Source organism: Cannabis sativa, chromosome 4 (genome assembly GCF_029168945.1).
Source record: "Cannabis sativa cultivar Pink pepper isolate KNU-18-1 chromosome 4, ASM2916894v1, whole genome shotgun sequence".
NCBI lineage: Eukaryota > Viridiplantae > Streptophyta > Magnoliopsida > Rosales > Cannabaceae > Cannabis > Cannabis sativa.
In genome coordinates, this window is record NC_083604.1 from 13,152,606 (window position 1) to 13,175,188 (window position 22,583).

General features: G+C 33.3%; 1 protein-coding gene and 1 long non-coding RNA gene across 2 annotated transcripts; both read right to left on the minus strand.

Annotated features, from left to right (window-relative positions):
• Window positions 1-13,723: 13,723 nt before the first annotated feature.
• On the minus strand, window positions 13,724-14,731 carry LOC115704373 (uncharacterized). Its single transcript, XM_061113537.1, has one exon. The coding sequence runs from the start codon at window positions 14,729-14,731 to the stop codon at window positions 13,724-13,726; it is 1,008 nt and encodes a 335-aa protein (XP_060969520.1).
• A 5,028-nt stretch (window positions 14,732-19,759) lies between these two features.
• On the minus strand, window positions 19,760-22,271 carry LOC133036456 (uncharacterized). Its single transcript, XR_009687095.1, has 3 exons — window positions 21,895-22,271; window positions 21,079-21,141; window positions 19,760-19,997 (listed from the first exon to the last, which is right to left on the minus strand). It is a non-coding gene; the product is annotated as an uncharacterized LOC133036456 (long non-coding RNA).
• Window positions 22,272-22,583: the final 312 nt, after the last annotated feature.

The following is a 22,583-nucleotide window of genomic DNA, read 5'->3' on the forward strand; positions in this document are numbered from 1 at the left end:
CCCTTCCCTCACGGTACTACTTCACTATCGGTCACCCAGGCGTATTTAGCCTTGCAAGGTGGTCCTTGCTGATTCACACGGGATTCCACGTGTCCCATGCTACTCGGGTCAGAGCATAAGCTAGTGATACTTTCGGCAAGGTTAGTGTGTCTCGACTGTACATTATCACAGTATCATCTCTTTGAATTGGTCTGGAAGACCATTTAATATGATCACAACTTGATCTTCTTCCTTAATTGTTTCACCCATATTAGTAAGAGACAACACGATTCTATTTAACTCATCAAGATTTTGTTCTAAAGAATTAACAGGATTCATTTTAAAACCATAGAACTTCCCTTTCAAGAAAATCTTTGTTGCAGTCGATTTGGCCATGTAGAGATGATTTAGTTTAGTCCAGATTCCTAGTGCAGTCTTCTCTCCAATAACTTGCCTTAGTACATTATCAGCTAGGTTCATAATAAGTGCTGATCTAGCTTGTTTCATCACAATTTTAGAGTCTTCTTTCTTGACTCCATCTGATCCTTTCTCTGGTTTTTCTGGTTTTTCATCCTTTTCAGTTCGATCTTCAATGGCTGAATCTAACTTCTGGTAGATTAATATAGCCATCATCTTCTCCTTCCACAAACTGAAATCTCCAATTCCATCGAATCTCTCCAGGTCAAATCTTGTTGATGATGAAGCCATTGCAGCCACCTTCTTTGAGTTCTTGAATTCTTGGTGTTCCTTAGATGTTGAATCTTTGAGATCTTATTCTCCTACCTACAAAACCGTAGCTCTGATACCACTGTTGTAATTCAACAACACATCAATTCAACATGAACAACACCAATTAAAATCAACAAACAACATAAAAGAATGAAATTTAAAGCAAAAGATTAAGAGCAGATTTTTATCCAGGTTCGGCCAAAACAATGCCTACTTCCTGCTACCCCCTTTGGTATTCATTCCATTCATTTAGCTTCAAAGTTACAATCAACACCAAGTATGTTACACAGCCTCAAAGTTGTACAAGAGAAAACCCTGATTCTCTCACTCAAGCACTCCAAGAAACTCGACTTGAACAGTGCCTCACTTCAACTTTCACTCTGTTTCTTAACACTCCAATCAGACCACTCACTCTCTGGTTTTCTCTCTACTAATCTAACTGAGCTCACATGCCCTTATATATAGGCTTACAAGAGAACAAAACAAAGGAATAACTAACTTAACTACCCGAACTTTGAGGAGTGAAAACATAACCGAATTAACTAACTTTTCCAACAAACTTAGAACTTGATAAAAGACAACTTGTTTATTTGTTTGGATTACAAAAAAACCTACAAAAAAAAAATTTCTTATTTTTACATTAATTATATGAGTTGGGATTGTTCCATTGGCTGAAAAAAAAAGTTAAGAAAAAAAGTTTTTCGGCAAAAAAAAAATTGAGTTTGACTTAAATATTTTATATATAAATATATTTTTGATATAGTGAATTTCTCTTTTATTATTCATCGTTGGATCAAATCTAATAGTTTAATATTTTTAAAATTAATATATAGTTAAATTGTTTAGTAACCATCAATAACTAATACCCATTAAAAAATATTCTATATATAAATATTGTATGATGCCTAGCTAAAATCCAATTAATATCATATTATCAATATATATATATAGCAAATCATCTATGTAGTTTGTTCCGTAAGTTACAATCTATATTCCTTTGTCCAATAACAAACAATTTATATTTTAATAAGGATATTGCATAAAGTATAAACATAATGAAAATTTTATAGTTAACTTTCTAAAAGGAATGTTGTCATACAATTATATTTGTAGGGTTTTTTCATTTCTATATTTAAAGTAGGGTTTTTTTTTTTTTTTTATTTTTACGAAAATTTACATAATATATAACTAACGAAGCAACTTAAATTTGTAACTAAAATCCATATAATAATCCACATAAAAATTAGTAGAGCAAGCTAAATTATAAATTTTAAAAAAAAAATTAAAAAAATAATATATAAAGTAATTCTCCATATTTTTATTTAGAGTTTTTTTTTTATATATCTTTTCTTATTATCATATATGTTGTAGTTATACAGAAGTACATGTAAATTATCAGAAAATTATAAATAGTTTACAATACTAAAATTAAAGTTCAAATATTTTATTACATGTATGATTTTTTCTCGACAAAAATACAAATTGTGTCATGTCGTGACAAAAAAAATATAGATCATGTCATGTGCCAATTATTTTATAGAATAGGCCTGCGACACGACCCTTAAGCATGATCTTTTTCCTGACGTGCTTTTTGTCATGCTTTGCTCGAACCAATTAGCTTTTTCTAAATAGATTAACTCGTTTTCTTATACGGACTCTGATTCGTGATTTACATGTATATTACAATTAATAAACTACTAAACTATAATGTATATATATTTATAGTAACAAGTATTTTTATATAATTTTCTAATAATAATTACATAGAATTGAAAATATTATAATTGTTAAAATTTAATATTTACTATTTTTTAATTTATACCTAATTCATAAATAGTACTTATTACTACTACTACTACTACTAGTATTATTATTATTATTATTATTATTATTATTATTATTATTATTATTATTATTATCAAGTTATTGAGTTGCTTAATATATGATGCTTTCAAGCTAATTTATTTATACTTTTATATCGTGCTTTTAATAAAATTATCCTATTGTATCGCTCACTTAATTTAATATATTTTGTATTGTATTGTGTCAATTTGCAATATTATACTGTATCATATTCACATATGTTTTTTTAGTGTTCGGCCATGCTTGCACGTGCTACCCGAACTCATTTCAATTTCGTATCGTGTTAAAAAACGTAGCTTGTATTTGCTATTTGAGAAATCTTTTGAACTCACAAAACTATTTGACGATATATATAAATACAAATATATATATACTAGCAAAAAGTTACGTGCAAGGCACGTATACTAAATTTTATGCTAAGTTTTTTTATACGTTATTTAAAAGTGATACAATTAAAAATTAAAGAAAAAATATAATTAGTTATTAGGTGAAATTATTATTATGTGTATGTAAATACTATAATTTATAATTTTTGACAATTAAAAGTAAATACCGGATGCAATATATTAGTGTACACTATATTCTTTGTGGTGTTCTTATCTTGTTGTGCAGTAGTGACTGGTCAAATCAAAACTCTAACAATAAATGTTCTTTTTGCTCTTGATAAAACTATATATAAGTGAAAAACTTGTTGGGGTAATTTATAGGCCCAGACTTATTTAATCATTGCAAAACTTAAATCTTATAAAAAACTGAGTTTGTTTAAATGAAAAGCCACTATTTTAAAACAAGGATGTGGTAGAGAAATAGGGGAAGTAGAAACTTGATGATGAGTGTGCTTTATTTTTATAGTGTGAAAAGTTAATGACTTGTATAATTATTAATGAAACCAATAATATAAGGAGTTAATTACTTTTGTTTAAAAGAAAAATTAAACAACTGGGAAGATGCAGATTAACAGTGCTACTAACCAACCGTATGAGTTTGACTAATAATATAATATTCTTTTGATATTTGAGGGTTTCTATTGAAAAGACAAAAATTGATTGAACAGAATTGAAGTTTGGCCACAAAAGCCTCAGGAAAGTAATAATAATAAGGAGACATAATAAGAGACAAAGGAAGAGTGATGATGTGGATTTCTAGTCTTGGTCCCATATGTCAAAGAGAAACAAGGTATCAATGACTTCTGCATCAATTGTTTCTATCCAAACAAAAAGAAGAGTTTCCTATGTTCCAATCTCATTAGCAGATTAAAAACTTAAACCCTAAGTACAGTACCTGTTTTTCAATGAGTGAATATACATAAAACTTCAAAGTGAGCAGTGTAAACTCCAAATCTAATGAATTGAGTTACATTTTGTTCTTGAAAATTAGTGATGCATTAGGGGTATTGAATATACTCATATAAATAAAGAGCAGAGAAAAACCCAATTCGATTAAAAAACATCAGCGAAGATTTCTTACTAATAATACTTCTCAATCATACATGGAGAAGAGATTGTACATGGAATTTTTTTACAAAGCTTCCAAATGCCCAAATCAACTCTACTACCGATCGCAGATCTTTCACCTTCAATCGACTCATCCATATGGCCAAATTACTCTGGCAGCCCAAATGGCAAGTTATACTTGGAGACTGAGGGGCCATCAATGGCTACAGGGTTTTGGTTTCTCGTCATTGTACGGAACGAAAGTGGCGAGGATGGCTTACGGGGATGGGTTTTCAAAGAGAGAGAGAGTGAGACTTTATTATTATTTATATTTATATATTAGCTTACAAATCGTAAGCTATTTAATATTAATTATATATTTAATTTTATTTTATTGGCTTGCTAACGTCAATCGTAACTGATTATTTAGTCCTTCAAATGAGATTTATTATCAAGGTTTTCAAATTGATTGAGAATTTATTTCTTTTTATAAAAAAATAAATAAGTTATTACTTAAAAGTAATTAACAAACTGAATCGTTTTCGTGAGAATATGAAAGGGTTAAAAAAAATCACCCAATAAATTCTCATAAACCAAGAATTCTGTTATATAACCACATTTTATATAGAATAGATATATATATAAAAGTTCCAAAATATCCTTAGATTAATTAAAATCAGAAACAACCTTTGAATTTATTTTATAAAATATATTTAATTAAAAAACTCAAATGAAACAGCTCTACATATTATGAACGATTCTTTTTTCTTTTTCTTTTTTTTTTAATGATGATTGAGTTTAACTAATATTTGTGTTTTGTTCCTAAAACCAGAAAAAAGAAAAAAGAAAAAATTGTGAGTTGTTTTTCATATAAGTTAGGTGTAGTTTTGATATAATTATTTTCGAGTAATAAAAAATAATAATGTATAGACTATGTAGAGGAAAGAACAAGGTTGGTTGGTAGGTAGGCCTAGGTTAGGTTACATTCGATTCCGTACAATGTTTGCAAAGGTTAAGCATGCTAATTAAATTAATCTAATCTAATTTCATTCATGGACTTGAACTTGTACTTGCATATCCCACATAAAATTAACAATGATATATCACAAAACTATTTATATTATTATATATATTACAAAAGAAAAATAATGTTTCTAGAGAATTAATTGCTCGACGCAGTTGACATACACACAATAATTAGGATAATTTATACCTATATAATGATCAGTTAAGAAGTGGTAATCATGTCTAATTTATATAATTACATGTTTTAAAAAAATTATTATTTTAATATTAATTAAGATGAATTATTACAGCTAAATTATTGTAGTAAAATAAAATATAAACGTTGGAAGAATAGCATAGATAGCGTGGTGTGGTGGGCAGTGCTGAAATCACATGATAATATGAAAAATGTTAGTTTTATATGCAATTATTGCAAAGATAATCAATTATATATTCTACAACAAGAGATTTCAGGTTACGCATGCATGACTATATACAAATTTAGACTTTTCATAAATATTATTGGATTCATAGAATTTGCATGACTATCAAGAAACAACATTTTTGTCAACATATATTTTTGTGCTAGTAAATGTTAGACATGGTAAAATATAATTTATTTTTACTAATGCATTTTTGTATTGGCAAAAAGATTAGTGCTTGCAATTTAAGTGCTCACGAAGATCAGGCTGCATTTCTATGATAATCAGCGATGATGTATACTTACAGCTTGGATAAGTGTTATGTCATTTCCATGGCATTGGCAAAGTATGTCAGTATCGGATGTATGGACTATACATTGGATTGGACCGACATTGATCTTGGATAAAATATCTTAAACTTATCGTTTTATCTTTGTAAGTCAATATCACTGATTGATCTCTAAAGTCTATACATCTTAATTCTGGTATGTTTAGGTTCAACTCAACAGTATTATTTATGTTCTTCAAGTTTTTCGTGAAAGTTAACTATTGGTTCTGGTGGATACTTACATCTTGGGAACATGATAGTTCAATTTAGTGGGAGCGCTAATCATAGATATAGAATCTATAACTTTTATAAATATTTAGAAGTGAAACGATGATTTTCTTCGAGTTTGGCTTGATAGAGATAAATAATTGAGTCCTCATTTTGGTGATTATATTAGTTTAATCAAATATAATTTATAAGTAGCTAAGTGTTTTAAGGATAAAATACATTGAAGGGTAGAACGGTAAATTAGTCCCTATTTAGTGTGGATCATCTATAAAAGATCTTTGACTATTAGGATTTGTAACAATGGATAATCATAACATATCTATATTTTGGTACATATATAGCGTTCTATATAATTGAGAGTGCAATTTTGAATCTATAGTGACACAAGGAGGAATTAATAAGTTAGAGGATTTACTTGGTAAATTCTAGATCTACTTATTGAAAGCTCAGTTATATAGGCTTAGTTGAGATAATACTTCTTGTAGACTCGGTTAATTGGTTTTAAATAATCAATTATAATTCTAAATTAAACTATATCTTATTTATGAATTTTCACTAAACAAGTGCTTAATTGTGAAGAAAAGAGATTTTGGGGGTCTATTTGTTAATTAAGAGAGTTTTTATGGTCTAATTAATAAATAATATAAATGAAAATTTTATTTGATAATTAATTATAATTATTAAATAAATAGTTGGCATTTATAGGATTGAAATTGAAAAATATGGTATTATTAAAGAAGAATAAGTGGTTGAAATAAAGTGACAAAATTGTAACTAGAGAGTGATCCATTAAGTGGCCGGCCACTATGTGTAATTTTTGCCTAATATTTTATTCTTTTTTAATCCATATAATTCAAACTTAAACCCTAGTTGAAACACTATAAAAAGAACATGATGCTCTCATTCTCATCCAACACCTTCAACCTGCAAAATCTAGTTTCTAACTTTATAAGACAACTAGTAGATGAGAGACACCTTCTATAGTGATTCGAACCCTACTTTATTGTTCTTCACCTATTCGGCCCATAGTGATAGAGTGTCATGCATACACATAGCAAGTCAAGTACTCGGAAGATGGTAGTAACTGACCCGAAAGAGAGAAGGAGATTCAGGCTCAGATGTTGATGATTCTCTGCGACAGAAAGGAACAAGGGTTAGAGATCTGGACGGAAGGAGTCATATTATTCGACTGCAATCAATGTATATTTTTCTAAACTCTTATGTGTTTAATTTCATCGTATTAAAAATTCATATTTAGGATATTAATTCAACATACTTGTTAGTAAATCTAGATTCTGGTAAAATATTTCCAACAGCGTACCCATCTTTAAGAGCCATCATTCTATGAGTGTGAAGGTCCAATGAAAGCTTGAAACGAAAACGTTACACAACAGCGAGGAACACATGTACATTTATTAGTAATCCAATTAAGTAGGAAGTGAGAAAAAAATGTTTGTGCAACTCGTTTACTTCTTCAGTAGATTATAATTGCTTAGAATATAGATTTTCCCTCAAAACTATAAGGATCATTTCCTCCCAGTTCTAATTCTACCTTTCTCAATTGCTTAATAAAATAAGAGAAAGAAATTATAAAGGAAAAACATATAAAATGGAATAGAAGCAAACATCAACAAAATTACCTTAGGATTTGATTCATTCTTAATGTAAAAAAAAAAAACAATTGGAGCTTCAAAAAAGATCAAGAAGATCGGTCAAATTCCAGTCTTGATATTTTGGTGAAAAATCTACACTAGATTGACAAACAAAGCTACCAATAATTATTACTGGAAAAACATACAAAATGAAAATTGTAATATAAAAAAAGATAGTTTAACCAATACATGAATTTACCATCGCTTGTTAGATAATATGAAGCTGTAAGAAAAAGACATACTTTGGAGACAACACTGATACCTTGTTGGAATCCCCATCAGTAGCTGAGACATTTAATTTCAAAATTTGGGAGCTTAAAGGTCAAGACAATCTGCTAATCAACCATAAGTTTTTTTCACATTCAATGACTAACACATGCACGCTGTCCCTTTCACTGCAATACATAATTAGTAATTTTTCCCCCTAAACTTTGACATGTAGTAAATCGTGCCCCCTGAACTTTTTTGGCCGTTAAAAATTCCTCTCGACCTATTGAGATTGTTAAATTTAAGGACTTTTGTCTAATTTCATTCAATTTTACTGTTTCAGTAATTGTTTATGTACTAAACCATGCTCCCCAGACTTTGATATCTACCAAATCATGCCTCTCAAATTTTGATATGTACTAAATCATGCCCCTTGATCTTTCATTCATGTTAGAATTTTTTACTAAAATTAGACAAAAGTCCTTAAATTTAACAATCTCAATAGTTCGAGGGGAATTTTTAACGGCGAAAAAAGTTCAAGGGGCACGATTTAGTACATGTCAAAGTTTAGGGAGAAAAATTACTAATTAGCCTTTTTTTATCAATTTATTTAGGCTAATTTATAATTTTTTCGCCGAACTATGATAGTTACTAAATCGTGCCCCCTGAACTATTTTTGATGTTAAAAATTCCCCTCGAACTATTGACAATGCTTAATTTATGGTATTCTGTCTTGTTCCGTTCATTTTAGTAACAGAGTGATGACGTGGCTACCATTAGGCAGTCCACGTCATTTTACACATGTAATTTTTTTTTTAATATTTTGTTCAAATTTCTTAGGGTTTTCAAACCCAATTCCTCCACCACCCACCACCCACACGATACACACCAGACCCCCACTCAGCCACACGAGACACACCACCAAGCCTCACGACCCCCACCCAGCCACACGAGACGCACAACCCCACCCACCACCGGTTCTGGATCCGACGAGATGCACCAGCCGGTCACCCACTCCGACGAGACGCACCAGCCGGTCACCCACTCCGACATGGTAGAATCTAATTGTGACTGGTGGTGCCGAAGGAGAAGACCCAACTGTGCCATTATCTTTATGGAGCGTCTCGTTTAGGATTACAGAATCGGTTGGTGCATCTTTTATGTGAATGCTTTGGTTTTAGAATGAAACGAAATGAGATTATCTGCTAATTAAGAAATTTATGGCCAACAACATTGAAATTTTGAGTTATTATGATCTTGAATTTCTCCAATTTTTATTATCTCATATAAGCTTTGTCCTTATCTTACATCTATTTGTATTAAAAACAAAGGTACAACAGTTATATTCTCACAGATGCCTATCTCAGACAAAACTACAAAATAAGTACTGATGAAAGCAACTACACATTTTGATTCACTACCAATGTCTATACAAAGTTAGCACTAAAATTTGAAAGATTCCCTTATACACCAATTGCTAATAGATCAACTAATGTCTACAAATCTAAAAATGAGTCTTTCTAGATTTCCCAATTCCCACCACACCTTGAAAGTTCTATACATTCAGATGATTTCAATTGTTGGGTCTGCAACAATTGTAGCAGACACTTGATTATGCTCTTTCACAAATACTTTTCTCATTATCATCAACCACTTACTCAACCCAACAAAATAATCATAAATGTTAAGAGCAATATGAAGCCCAATCCCAGCAATGATACCATTTGATATTGAATATGTAAGTGGCATCAGTAGTATTGTCATAAAAGCAGGAATTGCCTCTTTCATGTTGCTCCAATCTATGTCCTTCCCACCTTCATCATCATCACACCAACCATGACTAGTGAAGGCCCTATGGCCCATGAAGGGACACTAGAAAGAAGAGGAGTGAAAAAAAGCGAAACAAAGAAGCAGAAACCGATGACAATCAGATTGGAGCTTCTCGTCGGAGTGGGTGACCGGCTGGTGCGTCTCATCGGATCCAGAACCAGTGGTGGGTGGGGGTGTGCGTCTCGTGTGTCCAGGGCCGGCCATTTAGCTGTGCAACAAGTGCTAATGCACAGGGCCCACAAATTAAAAAGGCCCATTATGACTTGTTAGAATTTTTTTTAATACAATCTTCCACTAATGTGTTATGCCAAATAAAAAAAAAAGGTTTTTCCTTAATTTATTTTAATTTTTTTTCCATAATATTTAATATTAGCTTGAAGTTTTATTAGAAATAACAACAATTTTAATAAAATTGTTTAAATTTTTTTTGTGCTTAATTATGTAAAATATATTTTCATAATATGATGATATTTAAAAATATTATTTATAAATTATAATTTTTTTTATTAGAGGCCTACTTTTTTAAATTAGAACAGGGTCTCCAAAATATTTGAGACGGCCCTGCGTGTGGCTGGCTAGGGGTCGTGAGGCTGGGTGGTGCGTCTCGTGTGGCTGGGTGGGGGTCTGGTGTGTATCATGATTCATGTGGGTGGTGGGTGGTGGAGGAATTGGGTTTGAAAACCGTAAGAATTCTGAACAAAATATTAAAAAAAAATGACGTGGACTGCCTAATGGCACCCACGTCATCACTTCGTTATTAAAATGAATGGAACAAGACAGAATATCATAAATTAAGCATTGTCAATAGTTCGAGGGGAATTTTTTACGTTAAAAATAGTTCAGGAAGTACGATTTAGCAAGTGTCATAGTTCGAGGGGAAAAATTACAAATTAGTCATTTATTTATGTGTATGTACCTTCAGCCTGTGCTAATAAAACATATGATTTATTACGCACTCAAATCATTACTAGACAAACAAAGTATAATGAAAAATAGTATTAGGATTGTAAAATTTGAGAATACTAATCTAAAGAATATAATTTAATCTAAAAGCTCTGCATACCATTTAAATAAGACGTTTTTTCTCTCCCTTTTAAATAGTAAATGACAAGCAAGGACTTGAAAACATGTCCAATCACAAGTGTTACTCTATATTATGCTCAGAATCTAAGAAAATTCCCATCAAATTAATGAACATCTATACTATCCCTCCTTGTACTCATCCGTACAATGCAAAATCGTTGTATCATAAATCTTATAATAATATAAAAAAGAATATTTAAATAACATGGGGAAAACTAAGATACATAACTAAGATGAAGCTTTCACAAGTAGGAAGAAGAAACTAATCCCCAACTACTTAATATGCAAATCATATACGAAGAAAAACATATGTCAATTGTGTTTTTTTAGCGAGACTTGAATATTTGAGAGGAGGTCACACATGTACATGTGACCTTTACCTCTTTTTCTTAATAGTAAATCTTATAGAACACAATGCTTTCAATTCATCATTGTCCTTGTTATCAATTTTCAACCTTGAAAGACATATGAATAAATGGTAAGCACTTGAGATATGCATGCTCAAGAAATATAATAGTTTTTTTTTTTTTTCTGAACAAAGGAGACTTTTTATTCAAAAGAACCAACCAAATACAAAGACAAAAGCTGGCGGCAGCAGCCAACCAACTCCAAAAACCTACCAGCTATTTACAACATTTAAAACATATCTATCTTTCTTCTTAGAACTGGTACAATGAAAGCCAATAATTCTAGTCTTAACCACATTTTTTATACCTATACTAAGACAAGAAGCTGACAAACACACAACATTAAACAAGCAGTCATTTCTGTTTCTCCAAATGTGATAAAGAGTGGCTGCAAAGACTGTATTCAAAACCTGCTCTGCTAAATCTGGTTTGGCTGGGAAACACCTCTATTGCAGCTCGCTGAAACAATTCGACCATCTTAGAAAACCAGCCTAGCTTTCAACACAAGCAATTACCTTCTTGGTAAAGATGCAATCTATGAACAAGTGATTATGGGACTCCATTGTATCCTCACAAACAACACAAAGAGCTGAAGTAATGGGCAGAAATTTGCCCAAAAGATCACGGGTGAGCAGTTGCTCGTTGATTATTTGCCAAAAAATGAATCTATGTTTAGGAACAATGAACTTACGCCAAATAGAAGTAGCATAAGAAGACTTAGCAACCCCAATAAGATCAACATAGAACTTACTCACTTTGAATTTACTCCCCTTAGCCGCCTGGTTTAACATGACATTGTTGGTCATCTTCCTTATCTTCAATATCTTTTTAAAATACCAACTGAAGTCATGATTCGCTGAAATAGACCAAAAATCCTCATCCTTTAAGTAAATGGAATTGATCCACTTAACCCAGAGGTTGTCTTGCTTGCTCGAAATCGCCCAAACATGTTTAGCAATCATGGCCGAATTCCACTTCTTACCTTCTCTAAAACTAATGCCACCGAATTGTTTGGGAAGACAAACTTTCTCCTAAGAGGGGATGTGGAGCTTGCTTCTATTGCCGTTCATTCCCCAAAGGAAGTCACGACACTTCTTGTCAAGAGCATCAACAACTTTTTTTGGGGAGAATGAAGAGGCTCATCCAAAAGTTTCGAATTCTAAGTAGAACCGAGTGAATAAGTTGAGCTCGACCTGCAAAGGAAAGATTTCTACTCGCCCATCCGCTTAGCTTCAAACTAAGCTTATCCAAAATCACTCCACAATCTGAAGCCTTCCACTTAGTCGGCCTGAGGACTACCCCCAAATACTTAAGCGGGAAAGTCCCCTCCTCCATTTGAATCAGCTCCAAGATCTTGCTCTTTACCTCCTCTTTAACTCCCCCAAAGTAAGCATGGGATTTCTTCTTGTTGGAAGCAAGACCTGTGGCTTGACAGAACTCTAGAAAAGCAACATTAACTAACTCAACTGATTTTAAATTCCCTTTACAGAAAATAATTAGATCATCAGCAAAGCAGAGGTTAGTTAATCTCATATTCTTGCAAAGAGGATGAAAGCCAAAAGTCTTTTTGCTAGAATAAAAAGAGAGCAATCTAGACAGATATTCTATTATCAAAACAAACACAAGAGGAGATAAGGGGTCTCCTTGGCGAAGCCCCTTTTCACCTTTGAAAGAGCCTTGAATTCTTCCATTAAGCAACAGAAAGTAAGTAGTACCCCTTAAGCAAGTAAGTAGCCAATGAATAAACCGCATAGGAAATCACAAACCATTGAGGAGGTCTTCTACAAATTGCCAGTCTACGGTATCATACGCCTTACTCAAGTCGATCTTCATAATACAACGAGCAGAGACATTTTTCCTGGTATGGCCTTTGAGCAGATCTTGGAAAATCATTATATTATGAGCTAGCAGCCTGTTTTTAACAAAAGCACCCTGATTATTACTCACAAGACAGGGGAGAACTTCTGACAACCTTGCATAAATCATTTTCGAGATGCACTTATACAAAGTATTGCAACAAGCAATTGGGCGAAAGTCACTAGCTTCCTTGGGATCAAGAGTCTTCAGGATTAGAGTGATGACAACATCCTTCATTGAAATTGGCAATACCCCTTCCTCAAAGAAATTAAGGATCGCTGTGGACACCTCTTTCCCAATATCTTTCCAAAGGCTTTTGAAAAAACTTGAACCAAACCCATCATGACCAGGGCTTTTATTTGAATGAATCCCAAACAAAGCCTTCCTCACATCTTTCTCATTAAAAGGTCTAACTAGACTAGCATGTTGTTCCAACGAAAGGATCGGCCCCTGGACTAAAACTTGGTTATCAAGTCTCCTAGTAGCAGAGCTTTTCCTTCCCATAATTTTTTTTTTTGAAATGGTTCAGGAAATGCTCCACTACTTGGGTGTAATCATCTACCAGACGACCATTCAATTCAACAGTTGTCATTCGATTCTCCAACTTCCTTTTCTTCATAATCGAGTGGAAGTATCTAGTATTGTCTTCCCGATTTTGCAGCCAAGTTATTTTACTCTGTTGACGAAGAAGGCAGAAATACTATTTTATAGCTGCAGCGTACTCTAAACCTTTACTCTTTTCAATCTGATGCAGGATGCTGTTGCTAGGGTCTTTTTCCAGGTTCTCCTGAGCCGAGATAAACTGGGCTTTGCTTTGATGATAAAGATGCACTATATCCCCGACTTCCTCCCTGTTAAATTTCTTTAACACATGCTTTAGTCTAAGTAACTTTCTACCCACATCTCCCACGGTTTTAGCACCATTCCCTCTGTTCCAGCAACTTAAAACAGTCTCACGGAAATTACTATGAAGAGTCCAATGGTTACAATACCTGAAAGATTTTACTTCCACATTACCAATTCTATTGCTCTTGACAATGCAATAACTATGATCCGAAATGTAGTCCCATTTGAAGCACGCTTCAGTGTTTGGAAATTGATCCAACCAATCTTCATTAATAAAGACTCTATCAAGCTTGGAATAAACTCTAGAGCCCATGTCATGCTTGTTAGACCAAGTAAAATATGAACCAGATCCTTTTAACTCCTCCACTTGACCTTGGGAGAGCCAAGTTTGAGCATCTTCAATGTCTTTCGCCAAAATTTGCTTGCCACCCTCTCTATCCTGAAAGCCAAACATGGCGTTGAAGTCCCCAAGAATTAACCAAGGCTTATTTAATAAACCATGACCAGCCAACTGTTCAAAAAGATTCCTCCTCTCCAGCAACACATTACTACCGTAAACAGTAGTAAAAAAGAACTCCTCCATTAACCCTATCCCTTTGACCTTACAATGGATGAATTGGACATCCTCTATCAGGACTTCAACACAAACAAACTTCGATTGCCATATCAATATTATTCTGTTGCTTATAGTTGAACTGGAATAGAAATCCCAGTTTGGAAAGCTAGAGGCAATAACATCCTTCACATTTTCATGCTTTATTTTTGTTTCAAGGAGGGCACCAAGCCCAACTTTATTTTCTCTACAAACATCTAACACCAATCTATTTTCCCTCTTATTCAAACCCCTTACATTACATCCCATTATATTGCAGACTTCCATGGACTTTCAAAGGTATTTGTAACCAATCCCCCATCCATAGATTCGGTTAGAACCTCATATCCATTCCTTGTAATCGCTTCTGGTTCAGCAGTAGCTGCTTGTTTAGTACTTCTCTGTCGAGGAGTAATCCAAATTAAACCTTCAGTTACTTCTTCAGACCGCTTCAAACTCTCTTCTTCCCCAAGATCAGCTTTAGTTCTGGTATCAAATCTTTTTTCTTCAACTGGTTTAGTGATCTCATCACTAGTAATAGTCTTCTCAGTACCCTTAGTTTTATTTTTCTGCTCTAGCACCCCCTTTTTTCTCCATGCCACTGGCGCCTTTTCTTTATTACAGTTCGCTGTGATATGCCCCAAAAGATCACAAGCCCCACACTTAGTTGGTAGCCATTCATACTCAACCGTTTGTTCCGCCAGCTGCTTTCTTTCATTAACATAGGCTATTGTTTTAGGAGGACAATCAGAAATCGCAATGTCAACTAAAACTCTAGCATATTTTATCATAGTTCTACTTTGAGTAACCTTATCCACCATTATAGGTTTGCCTATGGTACTCACAAGAGCAATTAGGCTGTTTTCCCCCAGTATTGTAACCCAAGTCCATTCAAACGCACCCAAACTGGGACTGATTTCACCATTTTCGCTGTATCCATATCGGTTGTCCAAGGTCTTAGAATCACTGGTTTCTTATCAAAGTGAATAACCCCAGTTTCAAGAATAAGATCCCTAGTTTCTTCATCCCTGAAACTCACCAGTGTGAATCTCGAATTCATCCTAGCTATCTTCTCAATTCCCAAGTTCCCCCAAATCCTCTTGATAAACCCTTCAAAAACCCTGAAAGGAGGATTAGCCCCTAACACAATGCAAACAATTGAATTTTTCCACAACAAAGCCTCAGATTCAACCTCATCCAAATCTAGCTTAGCAACAATTTGATCCCCTATTTTCATAGGTTCAGTAAAATCAAGTCGGGTAGATGGAGTACGAACTTGATTGGCTTTGAATTTACTCCATACATCCCTAGCTTTGGCGTTAAAATCATCTCTCTCAGCTTCCTTGGCCCAGCTCATTGGCTTCAAAACGTCAGTCTTCGCAGCCGGACTCTCATCGACGAAATCGGCTTCCAGGTTCTCACAAGTGAAGAAATACCTCAAGTACAGGATGCTCTTCCTCTCCGGTTTGGATCGAACGGAGATCAGGCTCAACTCTCTCCATCGTATCAGGCACCTCATTCTCTGTTACAACAGCTACGGTCTTGGTGGGCTTTGAAACCACCCGTTTCTTCTTCGCCATGAGAGAAAACAGGGAGCTTCACACGCCTTTTTATTAGAAATATAATAGTTGAAACTTACTATTTTTGACTCTTTCTTGTGCAACTCATAAAGAGCTCTCTCAATGGAACCAGATTCTCCTAGCAAAGAAAACTGGAAAATAAAATTGATAAAGGCCACTATTAGAACCATATCATGGGACCATAGGACTTAACATGTTTCTTGGTATACCAAAACTTATAGTCAAACTTAATAACCCAAAGACACGACCAAGAAGAATTTATTCACCAAAAAAAAGTAAAGAGGGCCTATACTTGCATATTTACATATGTTATGAAGAGTAATAATTATAGTATTGATTGTATACATACATACTACTTAAAAATATAAACAAAAGAGACTTCATGTATTAATCTCCATTAAATCTAGATTTTTTTTAAGAGTTCAGTTTACATCACTTTATGTAACAGACTATCTGACAAGAACCTTAGACCATGATTCACAAGTGTAATTTTTTACTAAAAATAGCTATGAACCATGACAAGGCATAGCAGAACATCAACAACAGCATGACCATTGTCAAAACCACAGTTTGAACATATGAAATTAATAAATCTATAATTATAGCCGAAATTTCAAAGCAATAATTGAGTAACTAATAAAATTTATATTTGTGTTATCAGTCAAGGGAAAGAATAAGCTACCGAAAGGCAACTCTGACAGTAGATACAAACTGAACTCAATAAGGCAACACTTATTTATGTTGCATTTATTTATGCTTCTTAATTAGGCAGCATTTACCAATAGAGGAGTGATTCCCGCCATATCCTAATTGAAATCAATATGAAAATTTTAGATATAAGATAAAATAACTTGTTAAGAAACATTTGTAGTGGTTGTTTCCACAAAGGAAGAGGTAGGCGCATTATGAAACTTTACTGAACTAACTGAACAGTTCTGGTCTTTCAATATGGGATGCTTCATAATTAAAATGCAAATACCTTTTACCAAAAAAATATAGACAATAATTAAGAAGAACTTACAAAAGCTTTAAATATAGACATCTCATACATACAACACCCTGGTCAGAAGAGAACTATTTTAACCAAAAAGAAAAATCTGCAGGTATGTCACATACACACTGCACAAGGCACATACTTAAACACCAAATATCAGATTGAAAGCAATAAGGAATGTCGGCAAGAAATTCAGGACACATGTGATTTGAAGTTCCAACCACATGTTTAGAAAGTAAAACCAAGTACTTAGTTCCATATACAACTAAAGTTTTCATGGACCCAAATAGATCTATTTTAAGTTCAAATGGTCCAAAGAGCATTCATTATGAATTTCAGATTCATGGTACTCAAAAAGAAACTGTTAAGGTTTAAAATTATTAATAAATAGAGCTAAGTTTTATATATATATATAGGACAGTATTTGGCACACAATTACCAGTACATTAAATAAATTGTTGAGAATAAATATGTACTACTTATTTATGTACTACACGACTTAAAGGGTTGCATTTATTTATGTACTAAGAATGCTTCCATAAAAATTTTAAAAAAAGCAATGGGGTTTCAAAAAAGAATAGAAAAAGAAATTGCTTTGTCAAATTTCGGGAAACTTCCAGAAAGTATTCCTAAAACAAAAAGGGGGATCAAATTTGTCGAGGGAAACAATAATATAAGAAACCATGACAAAAGATTAATTTCCTAACACTTATAGATTACAGTGCTATCATTATTAAAAACAAACAAGCATTGTAACATATCATCATCAACAGCAAAGTTACCCACATATACTTTGTCTATTGTGTTTCTATAATCACTTTCTCCCTAGACAATAATATGATTCTGGGATTATTGTGGAAAAAAGAGTCTCATCTTCGCAAAGCATAATTTTATTACCACAAATAGAATAAGCCAAGAAATGTCAGATCCACTCTGTCTAGCAACTATTGTTATAGAGCCACCCAATGATGGAATCCAAAAGAAACCTTCCTTCAACACTTCCTAATAAAATAATGGAATGCAAAAATTTAGCCAAGTTGGAATTTCAACATTTAAATAACAAGTACATCAACATCACTTAAAAATAGGTGGTAACTCATTCGCTACATTGCAAAGAGCTTGGTAAAAACCAATCCAGACTGGTATAGTGGCCAAAGTCGGCAAGCAAACTATGATAAAGTATGACTAAAGTGGTTAAAATTTTGGTAAGCATAAGCAGTGTACCAATTTTTGAAGATGCAATAAGTTCAGCAAACAGAATGAGGGTGACAGTTAGAAAATTGCTGATAACTCTTTGAATTTCAGTTGAAATAAGGAGACAATGGTTCTTTTGAATTGGCAACAAACTTACACAAGAAGACTCAAACCATTTTCGACATAAGCAGTGGCCCCTATACATTGCAACTTAAATAGAAACTAGCTCCCTGATGATATCCATTTTTTATGATTGAGAATGAAACTAAACATGCGAAAATACATATACACCAGTATAAATTAACAAATTGAGTACCTACTAATGGGTTAACCCCAACTTGCCTGCTAGGAGTTAGCATAAATCATTCAATCTAACGACAATCGACAGCCAAATATTAGATATTCAATTGTGATCGAGTTGGTTTTTATTTTTGAATATCCAATTGAATCGGATCGGATATTGGATGGGGTGTCTAAAAATTAATACATCCTACATCCAATCAAATTAATTAATATTTTTTTTTTGAATAAAAATCATAAGATCTATTAATTAATAAATTCGTTCAAAACAATAGAATGCACTTCAGAGGAACAGTCCCCCAACTGAAGCACATGACCTGTAGAGAAACAAGAGTCTCTTGCCAAGCAATGAGCTAACTTATTTGCAGATCGTTTTAGAAAACACAAATTATGAAGGCATAAAATACCGCCCTGAATCGCTTGGACACACACCAAGCTATCTGTTTTCAACATGACTCTATCCCACGAATGAGTTGCAATCCAACTCAATGCTTCTTTAATGCCTATTATCTCAACAATTTCGAGTTGAACACATCCACTCTTCCCCTTCTTGAATGCTTCTACCATAGCACCATGATGATTCTGAGCTACACAATTCATGCCAAAAGATAAGACTCCAACTAGAAAAAACTAAAAGAAAAAGACTAAAAAACCATGTCAAAAGACAAGACTAAAGAATCATGCCAAAAGACAAGACTAATGGAAAAACTAAATTAGCTTCAACACATAAACACGATTACAACATTAAAATTAATTAAGGAATGAACTCCTTATAATTCTAACCCCATAAAAAAATTAATTAGAATTAATTATTATTTTCATTTAGTTTGAATGAGTAATTAGATTTTATATTGTTATAAGTAAAATATATATGTATATATAAAAATTAATATTAAAATTTAATTTTTTTTCTTGGATTGGATGGATCCAATCTAATATATATTGGACCTAAAATATTGGATGGATCCGATCCAATCCAAAAAATACTAAGTTTAAAATATTGAATAAACTCAAATTAAACCAATAAATATCTATATATATTGTTATATTTAATCTATATAAAAAATACATCCTACATCCAATCAAATTAATTAATATTTTTATTTAGTTTGAATGAGAGATTATGTAACGCCCTAAAGAATTAGGCACGCTACCCAAAATGCTTATGGAATCCTAATCCCCTAATTCGGGATTACTAATCAAAAATAGCGCAGAATTTAAACTTTTAAATTAATCGGAATGAAAATAAAACTTGTAATACTTTTAAACTTTTAAACCATTGGGATCCCAAAAATATTTACAAACTTATTACAAGTCCTTTCTTTCTAGCCGACCTAAGCGGCAAAATAGAATACAAAAGTCAAAACTGTTAGACCCATAACCCGCTTGGTCTGAAGTGGCATGAACATGTACATTCCTCGCCCAGCTCCTGAAACTCATGGTTGATCAGCTAATGTCTTACCCTTTCCTGCCTGCAGTGAGCACACGTTGAGCCAAGCCCAGCAAGACAGTATATAACATAACAATAATAATATGCTCATCATACTGTTTAAACAATGATGCCATTTATATATGTCTGTGTGTCACGGACCCGTATCACACTCACATGCCTATTTATGTCTACGTGGCGTGAACTGTATGTGTTGCGCTCACACATCTCTTTATATCTACGTGGCGTAGACCTACGTGTTGCTCTCACACGTCTAGTTACAATAAGGCCCTAGAATAGTTCATCTCGGTTCTGATTACCGAGTCCAACTTGATTATGCCTTGAACGCATAACCCTTAATCTTAATATGTATAACACATAACTGATGGTGCCACTGCACCATTAGTCTATCTACTGTAGACCTGCATGTTACGCTCACATGCCTATTTATGTCTACGTGGCGTAGACCTACGTGTTGCTCTCACACGTCTATATACGATAAGGCCTTAGTAGGGTTTACCTCGGTTTTGCTTACCGAGCCTAACCTGGTTATGCCTTGCTCGCATAACCCTATTCTTATATATATACGTAATCCATACATTACGTTCTTTCAATGGTTTATCCTGGTGATATATACCAGGTCTAACCTAGTTATGTCTCATTCACATAACTTATAACATACATGCGTGTATTCAACATTTACTACAACATATATAATTTTAGGGTAATAACCCTAACTTATAAACAAGTACTCACTCATATAATACACTTCTATATACTCAGATAACATTTACTAAGAATGTTAACCCTAACTCATGCTTTCACTGGATTCTTAATATTCTAGGGTAATAACCCTAGACCGCATTAAAATTAACTCAAGGTACCAACTTACCGAGTCTAGCTTAATTATGCCTTAAGCGCATAATGCATAATCTCAATATATACATTTATCCAACATGGCATAGTATTTATACAACATATATCACTAGGATAATAACCCTAGGCTATTAAACCGCTCATGTTAGGGTAATAACCGTAATCCCGGTTACTAAACTTTCATGCATATCATTCACAATATAAGCGCCACTGCGCATACTCTACGTGCTAATCACTGTCTTACCTGATGTCCTGCAATGCTAGAGATTCCAAATCACCGGGTGCTCCTGATCAGGTGCCGGTAATCCTAGTCACACAATCCGGGATTTCACAAATAGGGTTAACCCCTGATTTCATTTTCATAAAATATTCACATGGCATTTAAAATTCACATATTCAGATAGAGCTTGAAAAGAGCTTTCCAACGGTATATAGAACTCCCAAATCGGAGTCCGGATCACAAAGTTATGGCCAATAGAAGTTTGCAAAAAGGGTCTGCCCAGAAAGAAATGGGCGCGTCGCGGCATGCTAAATACCATGCCGCGGCACCTGGGTTCAAAACCCAGAAAACTCAAAAACCAGCAACGATTTTCATGCCCAAAACTCAACCAAATCACCCCAATTCATAACCAAACTCTCAAGTCATCAAATAGGGTTGCTAGAAATTATTAAGGGGTCAAAATAACCTATTTCATGCATCAAAATCCCATACTAAACCAAGAATTCAGATTGTAAATAATCACATAACTCATGCTTCAACTAAGCAAACATCAAGCTCATACTCAAGAACTTCAAAGCCAAGTTTCTCAATTAATTTCCAGCAATCAATCACAAGAAATAACCAGAATTAAACACAAGAGAATTGCCCTAAAATTCCATCTAGAGCCCAACCAAGCACAACCTTAAAGATCTAAGCATAACATGCTTAAACCAATCAAAGAAACCTCTATCATGAAACCTATCATCATCATCATCAAGAACATGCAAATTCAAAATCCAAACATGCTTTTTCAACAATTAATACCAGCAACATAAAAGGAATTAGAGTTATAAAAGCTACCTCAAGAATCACTTTAAGGGCTAGCACAAGAATCACCAACACTTTCACTTCAATTTCAAGCTAAACCCAAGCAATTCACCAAAGAAATTTTGAAAATTCAAAGAGCTAAAGAGAGAGAGAGGGGTCGGGTGAAGAAGAGGAATAACCCAGAATTTACTTTGATTTTTCTTAATAAAATTCATTTTTTTCCAAATGTAATAGAAAGAGGTCAAATGACCAAAATGCCCTTAGGGCCAATTAACATTCACTTTAACATACAAGAGCAAAAATGGCATTTCATGCACAATTAAAACCCAATTAATTTCAGATTATTCACCAACATTAAAATGCCAAATAATTTAATCCAATTTGCATTTCGGGCCTGAATCCCGTTCGGCCCGAAATACCCGGTTGTGACTATACCGCGTCAACTTTGTCGAACACACACGAAAAAGACAACACAGGCATACTATATAATAATATAGTTCTATTAAGCACGTAATTAAATTATTTTCATCGTTTTACCCTTCTCGGGTCAAAATTACTAAAATGCCCCTGGCTCACCAACGGGGTCTTAACATATTAAAATTCATATAATTTCACATATATTGAACTATATAATAATATAATTCCATCAATTACTCATAATTATCTATTTAGGGCTTTGCTAATCCTTTTTCTTAATTTCGGGTATTACAGATTAGATTTTA